Raw genomic sequence first — 12,209 nt, 5'->3', positions numbered from 1 at the left:
GAGGTAACTAAAAAAAAGGACAGGAGTAAGGAGTATTTTACATTCTTTAGTTATGACAAGAACGGCAGCCGTATGTCACATACAGTTTGGGATTTTGACAACAAAGAAGAATAAGATTAGGGACTTCTTTCGTTTATCATTTACCTGGATTAGGTTGAGGAAGCAAAAATGCAACAGGTTTTTGTCCAAAAAGTCACCTGTGAAAAACCCATTGTCTCTGAGTGTTTTCTCATTCTTCTTTGAATAGCCACACTGCACCTGTAAATGAAGCTTCCCTGTCCCACAAAATGATCCTAGTGATTCCTCCGCAGGAAAAGCTGCATGTCTCTTACATGTCCATTTTCAGCTCTTGGGTCGACTTGCACCTGCTGTGGGCAACCTCCGTTCCGTGTCACGCTGTCCATGAAGTAGTTTGCGATGACTTCAGGGTCACTGTTCGTGAAATGTGCTTCCATCCACATTATGCGCCGACTAAATCCGTCAACGCAACCATTAATTGCAATGCCATGAGGCTTTAGTTTATCACGTGAGTCCATAGGCCACAGTGTGTTGGGTCCCCTGCAGTTGTACTGCCCACGACAGCGGTGCCTTGCTCGCCGGAGCTCCTCTCCTGCGGAATTCCAAATCTTGAGGATTATCCGTAATTTTTCCTGAGAAGTGACAAAACAATACATCAATAGCCATGTTTACTTAGCCCTGTTTACTCACTTCTTTTTTATGTTTTTATAATTGCATTAAGCAAAAGTAAGTTGAAATTTGACCAGGCCTACTTTCTTTCAAGATGCATCAGAATTATAGCAGGAAAATAAAAACTACATTTTGTCAGGTCCTAAGAATCAGCCTACAATTGCTGTCTGACAGAGTGAAACAATGTTGATCTACTATACAAGCAATATAATGCATGCATTGCCAAATGTGTCAACAGACTGCATGTCATAATACCAGTATCGTATTTTAACCAAACTGTAGTATGTAGTACACACAGCATGCAACATTGTCAGAAGGTTTATACACATACCTACTGACTATACACACCTGTTGCATTGAAGGTCTTTTCTGTACATTTTCTTGACAATTGGGATCAGCTGTCGTGAAGTTTACAGTACATAATATCACCACTAGAAAGAAGAAAAAGACGCTTTTATCTTGATGCATAACAACTGTAAAGTCTTGTGAACATGCATCAACTACCACTTGATGGCACACACAGAACTAATAAGAACTAAGAAGTCATCAATGCGCAAGATAACTACATAAATCCAGCTGCATTATCAAAGTGGACTGAATTTAGAGAATGTTTAACCACAAAATGATTTTACCTGTTGACAGCAAGACATCACCTCGGCTGCCGTAGCTGCCAAGCCCAGGTTGCCAAAGTGTGGTTGAGCTGTATAATGTCGTAGTAATGTCATAGTACGACATTAATCTAGTAATACTATGACTTTAATGATATACTTCTACAACAACATTAATCTGGTAATCCTATAATATTACCAGATTAATGTCGTAGTAGTAGTAGTAAGTGATTAAAGTCGTAATATTACGACTTTAAACACGTAATGTTATTTTTACTATCTTGTGTGTGTGTTTGTGCCCCAATCCTCCGTCATACGTTTTTCACTGAAAAATGATAATTTAAAATAAGTTACTAATTTTACGTAGACGACTGTGTTTATGTCACCATCTTGTGGTAACTTTTTATAACTGCACGTTATTTTATCAACGTCTTCTAATTCCAAACTTTTCAGTTTACATTAAAAATACATGTGAAATACACAACTGTTCTGTCAGAAAGACAGAAAATGAAGTAAACAGACATAAAATCACATTGTACGACTTTTGTTACAATACGCAATACATCGACTTTTCAGAAGTTTACACCTTTCAATCATGAAGACATAATTTATTGTGACAAATATATACAATAATTGTTTTCTATAACATTTTGAAATACGTTGCATTCAAATGCCATTACTCAAGAAATCTAAAATTACGAAACCATATGCAAAATAAAATGTATGTCTTTTTGCCAGAATAATAATAGTTTGCGAGGTGAGCGTTACACTCGAAAGTATTGATAATGAGGAAAATAAAATGACAGATTTAACTTGTGTTACCTTAAAACCGTTGCATCAGAGCGATGTGGTAACTTCCATTCCAAGTTTTGTTTAGGCGTTCGTGATGCTAGCGAGAGATTCATGGGCACATATTGGTATTGAAGATGGGCTAAGCTCAACGTTGAGTCACTGAAGAGTTTGAGGTGGGCGGAGCTCAACAGGCTGCAGCCAGGGGCTTCTCGTCGGATCTGGACACCGTTAGTAGTGGAGCGTCTCTGGCTGTCGCGGGCGGCCGGTACTCACTCCCACTCCTCCACTGTAGCGGACAGCATTGCCAATGCAACCGACCGTTTGCCCTCACTCGTCCCTCATATCTCTCTCCGCCAGACCTCTTTGTCACTGACTGGTGCCTCACTCTTGAAAACACTTGTGGACTTGAAGTTGGACGTCTCTCCGTGTGAGTCTGAATGACGGGCGGTCGATTTGATTTTGACGATGGTGGCACCTACTGTGGAGGCTGGGAGGAGGGCAAGGCTCATGGCCACGGTGTGTGCACCGGACCAAAAGGTCAAGGTGAGTACTCGGGCTCCTGGTCCAACGGCTTCGAAGTGGTGGGCGTGTACACCTGGCCCAGTGGAAACCTGTACCGGGGATATTGGGCTCAAGGAAAACGGCATGGACTCGGTGTTGAAAGCAAGGGAAGGTGGATTTACCGAGGCGAATGGACGCACGGGTTCAAGGGCCGCTACGGAGTCCGACAGAGCCTGAATACACCGGCCAGGTACGAGGGCACCTGGAGTAACGGACTGCAGGACGGGTACGGGGTGGAGACCTATGGAGATGGAGGTGAGAACACCAGGCCTATATTTATACTGGTACTGTACATGTGTGCCTCATACTAATATGACAGTTGGTCCAGATCCACCAGAAATTTCTAGGTGTCAATGTGGACTGTAAGTTCACATGGAAACAGCATGTAACAAAGAGCAGAATTTAAATACCAAGACCGCTGTGTATTAATGAACAAATGCAAATTCAATTGGAATGAAAACGCCTTGAGAACACGTTGATGTCAAAGGCTCACAGATGGAGTCTATAGCTTGTTTTACAATGTGCATGTTGATGCCATCACTGTCCGCAGCTGCCTTCTTCTCAAAACATGATACCACATCCATAATGTCCTCCTTGACTGCTCCGCTCAACATAGATCTGAGGGACAGACTTCTCCCACTCCAGCTTTCCACATGACCTTTATTTTGTGCCTGTGCTTGCATAGCAAGAGTAGGACATAATAAAACAAAACAAACAAACAAAAACAGTGAGTTCCACCATTATGTCCTGTTGTCCTTCTTTGATAGTGCCTCCAGTGTTGATGAAATTTGGAAGCTATATCTTATCTATTTTGCTTCCAAATATTAAATAGTCCATTAGAGCATCTATAGTCTTTTTCATCCTATTTACATTCCTTGCTGACAAATGTTGCCACTCCACCACCTCTCTTGTGTATTCTGTTGTAATACACTTTGTATCCTTCCACATAGTTTGCCCTTCACATTTTTATGTCCCTTATGTGTCGATAAAATAATCTTTTGCACCTATCCTGGCTCCTTCCCAGAAAGATAAATAATTTGACCCTGAGTCTTCAAACGTAATGAGTTGAAAATATATGTGAGTTCTGTGGACATAATTGCAAAGTCCTCCGCACGAAGGAAATGTCAGTGTACTTCAGAGATTTGCCATCTGATTTTTGACTGCTGGTTCTGTACTGAAACCCGATATTATTCTTGATAAACTTGATAAAACTTCTTCTCTTTACTGCCTGACATTTCCCCATCAGGCAGAGGCCAGTCCGTGAAGAATTGCTGGGTGGCCACTTACGGCAATTACAGTTTGCGAGGACTTTTTGGGACTTTTTATAAGCGATTATAGATATTTGTGAGAAAGCGTACACACACAAACCCACGCACACAGGCTAATTTGATTAGTTAATCCTCAATATATCATCACTTAGGTAGAGTGTGGTATGGAGGTAAAATATGAGCCATTTAAAAAAAACGCTGGAGCCCTGGTTTAACAAGGCTCAGGCTTCTTGACTTGTCACTCTTGGGTATTTATAGACTCCAGCTACAAGACTGAAGCCTGATTCCTGTGAACACATGGCAGCATTTTCAGTGTCTTATAATCATGTCTATATTGTAACACAGTTGCATTGTTTTCACAAACCAGATTTATGGTTGATTTATATTTATTTATTTATTTGCGAAGGTGTATTTTCGTTAATGTCAATATCACTGCCAGACTGTTCAACTATCGACCACCTCAGCATCAGCACATTTTTGGGAAGCATTACTTGGGCCCCAGTTAGCCTGCATTCATTCTTGCGTGCAATATAATTCTTAACTTAACCATTGATGGTGGGAGATTTTCCTCATGAGCTCTCCAATGTTGCATTGCTATTTGTTTTGCTACTTGTTGCGTTTACTGTGAAGAAGTGTGTGAGAACGTTGTGTTGGTCAAGTCGACTTAAGAACGCTCCTTATATGATGCTTGTGTCAAAGTTGAACTGCATTTATTGGTTGAGTCATGTGCTGCATTTACATGGATCATTGTAAGTGGCATAAATGCCTGATCTGAATGAATTAAAAACTCATCTTTCAGAATGAACTGACCAGTTCAGATTGTTTCCAATGAAAAAAGAATAAAACCATATGCTAATCCTCCCACACTTTTGGCCAAGTGTCATTTTGTCCCCACCGCACACACATCTCCCAAGCAATTGTAAACCGCGCTCCTGCAGGCTGTCACCACCGACAGCAATCATTTTTTGGCTGAGATAAAGTTTGGTCGCAACACCAGTTTCTTTCTTAAGCCACGCTTATTTCTTTCCCCTCACAGAGACTGTCGGAGCATTTCGGCCACAGTGCAGCACGCTGGTAGCGTGAAGAAAGTAAGAAAATGATAGCAGGTTGCTGGTTTTTAAAGAACTTGAAGCAATGATTGATATGTATACATTCTCGAACTGATACGGTCCATGAATCGATCTCATATGAGACTTGCTTTTTGTCCTTGCTTTTAGTCTGAAATTACTGGTGAAACAGTGCGTGCTGAAGACTCTTATTGAGTTACATGTGCTACCTACTTCATCTGAACGAAATGTATATTAAGGAATCTGTTTCTTTCCTATACAGTACTTCAGTGCCTGGCCAGCATGTTGGCTCTGAACCTGTGGCATCTGTTGTTTATCTATCCTGTTCAATTCGACCAATCATGTGGCACTTAAACTGGAAATAAAGAAAACGCTCCTAAATGTTAGTGGGTTCCCGTAGTTTATCTCAAAGACCTCTCTTATAATGCCTCCACTTGCTGTACTTCAGGCTGTAAACATCTATTTGAACAAAAATAACTTTTTATAAAAGCAACATCTGAACAGAGAAGAGCTCAATAGCTGTTGCCACAATAACACTTTCAGATGCAGTGGTCTCCTGGCCAGCTGCTTCACTCAGCTGACCCAGATTAATAAAAAAAAATGTGTATTTTTACAATTATTCTTTCCCTTACTACAAGCTACATGTCTACAGTTTTGTTCATTTTCGTGCCAAAAAAAAAGTGTTAAAAAACGGAGAATTTCTGTTTCTGCATTATTCACTAAACACAAGTAATACACCCATGTATGGTATAACCAACAACATCCGATACAATCAACATATGAACACTTCTTTCTTGTAAGCCAGGCCTACATATTATGAACTCATGCATACATTGATATGATTAACATATCTTTATATAACTATTGAACCATAAAAACAAAAACCCTGGGCGCAATGTTGGGGGGCATCTTCAAAAACTTGGTGGTTGTAGATTGTGTTCTGCGTTGACATTGAGTACGATGGATCACTTCGGCAGGGAGTCAGTCGCTGGACAGCAAAGTAGATCCTGGACATTTTCAGAATTGAATTTGAATAATGCTTTACACTGAAGCGTCTCAGTAACGACAAAGCCAGTCGCACTTTATTCTTGACACTGGGGATGCTCTGAGCGATCGTTCACTGATCATGATCGTCCGATTTCAGCGTGATCTGTGAATACAGATCACTAACTGTCACAACAACTGATCACGTGTGACAGCTGGAGCCCTGGTGAAGCCCCGCTGGTTGTGATGTGTCTGCTCCTACCTACTGGCTGCTGGCTGAACAGCGGCATGTCTGCTGTAGAGGTTCTTTCAATCTGTCAATCTGTAAAGTTTGCATCCTGCAGCACATGCATGGTAAAATGCTGTGCAGAGAAGCACGTTAAAATTACATGCCGTTTAAAGCACCAGCACGGAGCACAAAGAGTTTTCTGGGCTCATGAAAGTGAGACCACTGGTTCTGTTAGTGCAGCTGACATTTAGCAACGCCCGCCTGTCCGAGCATGACATTATTAATTATTAATTTCACTGTGCTAGATGGCCAGCTTTTCTTAGGTGCCAAAGACAGAAATGGAAATGTCCGGATCATCCGTAGTGGAAACTTTCATAAATGCAGTGCTCTCTGTCGGAGTCCCGCTACTGTATGTCAATATTTCTATTGAATCTAGAGATTTACCTGTGATGTCTCACATCAAATTAAATGTTTTTCAGTTGTCCTTTTGATAGAATAATTGCTGCATTCAGCAAGGTTTTTCTATTTTTTTGCCACCTTCAAGAGGTATATAAAAACGTGTTTGAAGTAAAATTATTAAAATTCATTATTTTTAAATCATGTACACAGAAGGGCTCATCATTTTGATTACAACATTAATTGTCAATCCATGTGATCGGTATCGGTGATCGGTGGTGTCACGGACAGCGGTCTGAGACATAGACCGGACAGTCCAGATATTCTTCGCTGCAGTAGAACAGCTCCTGTTTGGTTGTCAGATGTAGATGGCCGCAGTCACCGCTGAAATCATGGTGCAGCACCTCTGTGACTGGCAGAGCGGGTGGCCAGAGTTTTGCACCACGATCTTGTGAAGCTCGCTGGCACACTTTTGCTTTCAGAATTTCAGCTATTGCAATTGGAAAATTGCACTCTATTACACCCTGTTGTCAATTTGAATCATTCAGGCTTACCAAAGATCAACCAAGAAATGATCAAGTAAATAGGAAACGTGTGACATATCAGTAAGAAAGTCAAAATAGTTTTGACTTGTGTTCAACCACTCCTGTTCGGTCACCAGCGGACCAGACCAGTGCAGACAATGCTTGACTATTTATCCTGGAATGAATGAATGCTAACTGCAGTGGCGCGCGCGAGAATGTTCTCAGGGAAGTACTTGATTGACTTAATAGTGATAGATTATGAATGTTAACCAAAAGACATTACACTTGTTTCTAGGGCTGTGCCAAAAAAAAAAAATCACATAAGAATCATAATTCTTATTTGATACCATACGATGGAATCATTAGTGTAGATCATCATATTAAAATAAGACCATTAATGCTATTATTGAGCTGTTTCTGGAATTAAACATGTTTAAAAATACTGTCAAGAAAAACAGTGGGTCATAAATCACCTGCTCAAAGATGAAGCATTTCATCAGGGCAGACGCATGGATGGATCTCATAAAATCAACAGTTCACACTGTTGTGTTTATTGTGCTAAAAGTCCAATCAAAACCACGATCATGAACTCAAGCACGCCTGGCTTTGGTGTCGGGTTTCACACAGCGCCAAGCTACAGTCCATGTCGTAATGCTCCAGTTACTCTTACTTTTAGTAAAATGCTATTCATGACTACACATAGTGCTCTATTATGGCTTTTTTTCTGGATTCACGTCACTTTTCACTGGCTGATTTCCTGTCTGAACAATCTCTGGGGTCAGCGTCCGTTAAAAATAGAACTGTCGCTGATTTGAAGCAGAGAAGAGGTCTGCCACTGTGCGGTTCATTTGGGAGTGGGTTTATTACAGTAGGTAGTGCTGTCATGAGCAAGTATTTGACGACTACGAATACAACAAAATAGGCCAGTATCGGTGCAAGTTCTGATGCTGATGGTGATAAACCTCTTCTTCCATTCTTTAGTAGTTCTGTGAGTTCTTCCTTTGGGGCTTGTGTCACTGAAGTGGATACATGATTCTGTCATGTACTGAAATTAGTGAGCTCCTGATGTTTGAGCAATACTGAGAACTTTGGCGGCGAAGCAAAGCAGCACATCAAGTTCCATCACAATTCCAACAATTCCAACGCCCAATTTGGGAAGAGTGTATTGAGAGAAGCAGCGTCCATGCGGGAGAGTTTTTGTTGTCAAGTTACAGGAACATCTGCGTCATGAAAGTTGCACTGTTGACGTGGCTTGATCACTTGATCGCTCCAACAGGGACCGCCTCAACACTGTGTGTGGGAGGACGACTGGAACGGTCCGATTTTGGAAGGAGACATATGAGGGTCACTCCTATGCCTCCTATGATGCAGAATCAGACATGATATTCGTTGATCATTCCAGTAAGAGATTAGTGATTAGAAAAATTGATACTGAACCCTGCTAAGGAAAATTACAAATTGAAGCTTTAATATAGCAAACCCTTGGAACTGGTGTTGCCCCCCGTCTTGCTGTAGAAAAGTTAGCTCTACATAGCAAGATACCAACTCAGAGTTATGTTTGGCGAGCTTGCAGACTTCCCAGTGTCTCCAGTTACTTCCATCTTTTAAAATAGCATATACTCACATTCTCCAGCTGAAGCATCAGTTCCCCTTTCCGGACTTGGCTGCTCTTGGATGTGGCCCTCAGGATTTGGTTATGAAAATATCTGTGAACCTTCATTGTTTTGTGTCAAAAACAGACAGAGTGTGACCCGAATTCAATGGCCTTTACGCACACACAATACAAATTTGATGGTTAAACATATGGCTTCCACTGTCTGTGAAGCATGGCAGTGTGACTACTCCATGAGTCTGGGTGTATCTTGGTGTTGGCATGACACCAATTCTCTCGTCAAGACATCACACTAAGTTTCAAAGTGGAATTTATATATATATATGTATATATATATGGATATATATATATATATATATATATATATATATATATATATATATATATATATATATATATATATATATATATATATATTTATTTTTTTTTTAATATAATTAATATAGTATGAATTGATTTTGGGACATTTTTAATTGACCCGTAGCAAACAAGAATCACGATTCTTGTGTGAATCATTTTTTTTGGTATTCATGTAGTTGCTGTCATTGACCATATTTTCATGCTGAGTGTTGCCAGACTAAGGCAATAGCTCAATTAAGCCACTGATTCAGATTTGCGCCCAGTTAATTGAAGGTGTCCAGAATCAGCACAACGGACCAATGGTTCATCATTGTCACCTTCCTGGAGCTGTCAACATTGTGGAGGAAAGCTTCGTAGTACTGCTTTCTGTATTAAAGCAACCCTGCCAGTTTCTGAATGAATTGAAATATTCAGAGAAGACATGATCGGCTCTTCTGTCTGTTCACTTTGGATCGCAAGAAAGACCGAAGCTGTGTAAATGAAGTTACCTGGCCACAATGTTTTATGCAAGGTATGACTGAAGAAAACTTGAACCCCAGTCTGGTCTGGTACATAGTATCATAGTCATATAATATTGCTTTTAATTCAGGGTGACAAATTCGATTGACCTGTCTTGCTGAGGCTGGCCTGCAGACCAGGGCAGTGGGGGATGTTATGGTTTTTGAGCACACCATAGGTCATTTTGTTCCCTCTTTGGCATGTACCGTATTTTCCGGACTATAAGCCGCTACTTTTTTCTCGCGGTCTAAACCCTGATGCGGTAGCTTTTTTCAGTCTGTCATGTCAAGTTTGCATCCTGCAGCACATGCACGTTAAAAGGCGTCAGCGCCACGAATTCAATACGATATTTAAAACACCAGCACTTGACGGAGCACAGAGAGTTTTCTGGTGCTCATGAAAGTGAAACTGCAGGAACTGCAGTTCCTGCAATTTCACTTTCTGCAGGAAGGCTGCTCATCTGAGCGTGACGTTCAGAACACGAAGCATATTGCCCGAGAAATAATCATTAATTTCACCGCGCCAGATGAGCAGCCTTTCTCAGGTGTCGTTTTAAGACAGAATCAACCGCGGCCGAATCCGCTGCAGTCTTGTGTGTGTCAGATGCAGCATTCGCGGTCCACCACCTGAATCTGAAACGTTTGCAACCGTCCAGAATGAGAACTTTCATGAAAGAGGTTGAAGACAGCTGCTTCAGCTGAGTGCTCTCCCTGTCTCTCGCATCCCGAGTTTTTACAGTCTAATGAGCATGCTCTTTGCTGGCAAAAATATTGAGCTTCGTCACATCAAACCGATGACATCACGGGCGTTTTATTTACCTTTAAAGCGCTCAAATTGCGCTGTTTTGCCCGCGTGTCCGCAGCTCTGCTAACACAGACGATCTACTGAACACTTTAAATGTAAATAAGATTTGAGGAGTTCATGACTGGAGTTCAGAACATTGGCAAGATTGTTTCATGAGTCAGTCTCGACACTGGACACTTTTCAAAACTAGTACTAGAGGATCGCTAGAAGTGACTCTCATGCATTTTCTGTGGCGCAGACAGCAACGGTGCACCCGCGGCTTATAGACTGGTGCGGCTTATGTATGAAAAAAATCAATTTTCCTTCTTAGATTTGGTGGGTGCGGCTAATATTCCGGTGCGCTCTGTAGTCTGGAAAATACGGTAATTAACGAACCAATTGACAGCCAATAAATGGCTCATTGAAGACAACTGGAATGTCTGAACTGAATATGACACAAAGTTGACTTTAAACACTATGTCTCCAAGACATCCACAATCCCATGGTGTAATATATATTGTGCCTTGGGCAACACGTCAGATAAAATATGACATTGAATGAATGAATGTCATGGCTTTGGACTATAGCTAGTCCAAAGCCACGCCCCCAGACCATTCCACTCCAGGCATGCCATGTGCTTTGTAAAAAACAAGCTGCAAACGTCTATTTGTACAAAAACACTTTATAAAAACAAACATCAGTCAAAATAAGTCGAAGTCAAATAAGCAACGTTAACAGAGATGAACTCATGAGCTGTTGCCACAGTCTCACTTTAAGATGCAGGGGTCCCCTGGCCAGTTGTTACACTTGTCTGACCCCGATTTAAAAAAAAAAATGTTTATAATGATTCTTTCCCTTACTACAAGCTAAATGTCTTTCTGCTGTGTATGTGGTTTCTCAACTTTCACACATTTAAACATTCATTCATTCATTCATGAATGAAGGTTTGCCACTTGATTAAATAAACAGAACCATGTGAATTTGATCCCTGTTAAGCTATTTTGTTTGCATTCAGCAAGCGCTGGGTGCCGTGCACGGCGCAGTAATGCTGGGGGAGCAGGCTTCGTGCCAAAGTTGTCCTCCGATTAAAAAGCTATGAGTTAGTTTTGCAGACTACGAAAGTTTGGAACTTATCTGCATTCCTCTTCTCATCAGCCTCAGACATCCCATCGATCACAGTGCACTTTCAAGCAATGAGTGTGGTGACTCACTAGATGTGGATAACCATGAGATTATGCCGGTAAATGAATATAGTATCGCACGTGCGATGGCCAAGCTATGACTGCCAAAGTGTTTTAGAAACAGGGAATGTCGATCATTACCGAGCAGCAGGATTACCGGGCGGAAACACTCTTTTTTTGGAAACTAGTGTGATGACGCTATAGACATGACACCAGTAATAAGTGATGTGGGCTCTGTGACACGCAAGGAATGGTCAGGGATTTCTGTTTGTCGTCTTAAAAATGTGCCAGGATACATGACGTCATTTTTTAACAAGTTTAAACTGGGCGGTGATTTGACAGCCCCTTGCCTTCACTGCTGGAGCACAAGTCAAAGTTAACGGTGAAAATTGCTGGCATGCGGTCTGGACCTGCCAGGGTTAGAATATGGCGATTTTAATTTTCCACAATAAATATCTGACATTATGTTTTCAGCAAATATCACAATATCAGAGGGTGCAAAGTGCTATACTGGTAATCTGGTCGCCTTGAAATGTAAATGTAGGTTATTTCTCGTGTTCGTGTTCAAGAGCCTCTCCACTGTTGTGCTGACATTGCACATATATCATTTATACAATTTGTTTTATATATATATATATATATATATATATATATATATA

General features: G+C 41.0%; 1 protein-coding gene and 1 long non-coding RNA gene across 2 annotated transcripts in view; one reads left to right on the top strand and one right to left on the bottom strand.

Moving 5' to 3' along the window:
- Positions 1-454: 454 nt before the first annotated feature.
- Positions 455-2,509, bottom strand: LOC128770061 (uncharacterized). Its single transcript, XR_008416453.1, has 3 exons — positions 2,118-2,509; positions 1,036-1,118; positions 455-650 (listed from the first exon to the last, which is right to left on the bottom strand). It is a non-coding gene; the product is annotated as an uncharacterized LOC128770061 (long non-coding RNA).
- LOC128770060 (junctophilin-1-like) overlaps positions 2,303-12,209 on the top strand; it is a 27,504-nt gene continuing 17,597 nt past the window's right edge. Inside the window, exon 1 of the mRNA XM_053884292.1 lies at positions 2,303-2,903. Coding sequence (XP_053740267.1) covers positions 2,525-2,903 — 379 coding nt within the window. The 5' untranslated portion in view covers positions 2,303-2,524. The remainder of the gene's footprint in view (positions 2,904-12,209) is intronic.

Source organism: Synchiropus splendidus, chromosome 13 (assembly GCF_027744825.2).
Source record: "Synchiropus splendidus isolate RoL2022-P1 chromosome 13, RoL_Sspl_1.0, whole genome shotgun sequence".
In the NCBI taxonomy this organism is placed as follows: domain Eukaryota; kingdom Metazoa; phylum Chordata; class Actinopteri; order Syngnathiformes; family Callionymidae; genus Synchiropus; species Synchiropus splendidus.
Note: the sequence above shows the minus strand (reverse complement) of the source record. Positions and strands in the feature narration are given on the sequence as shown.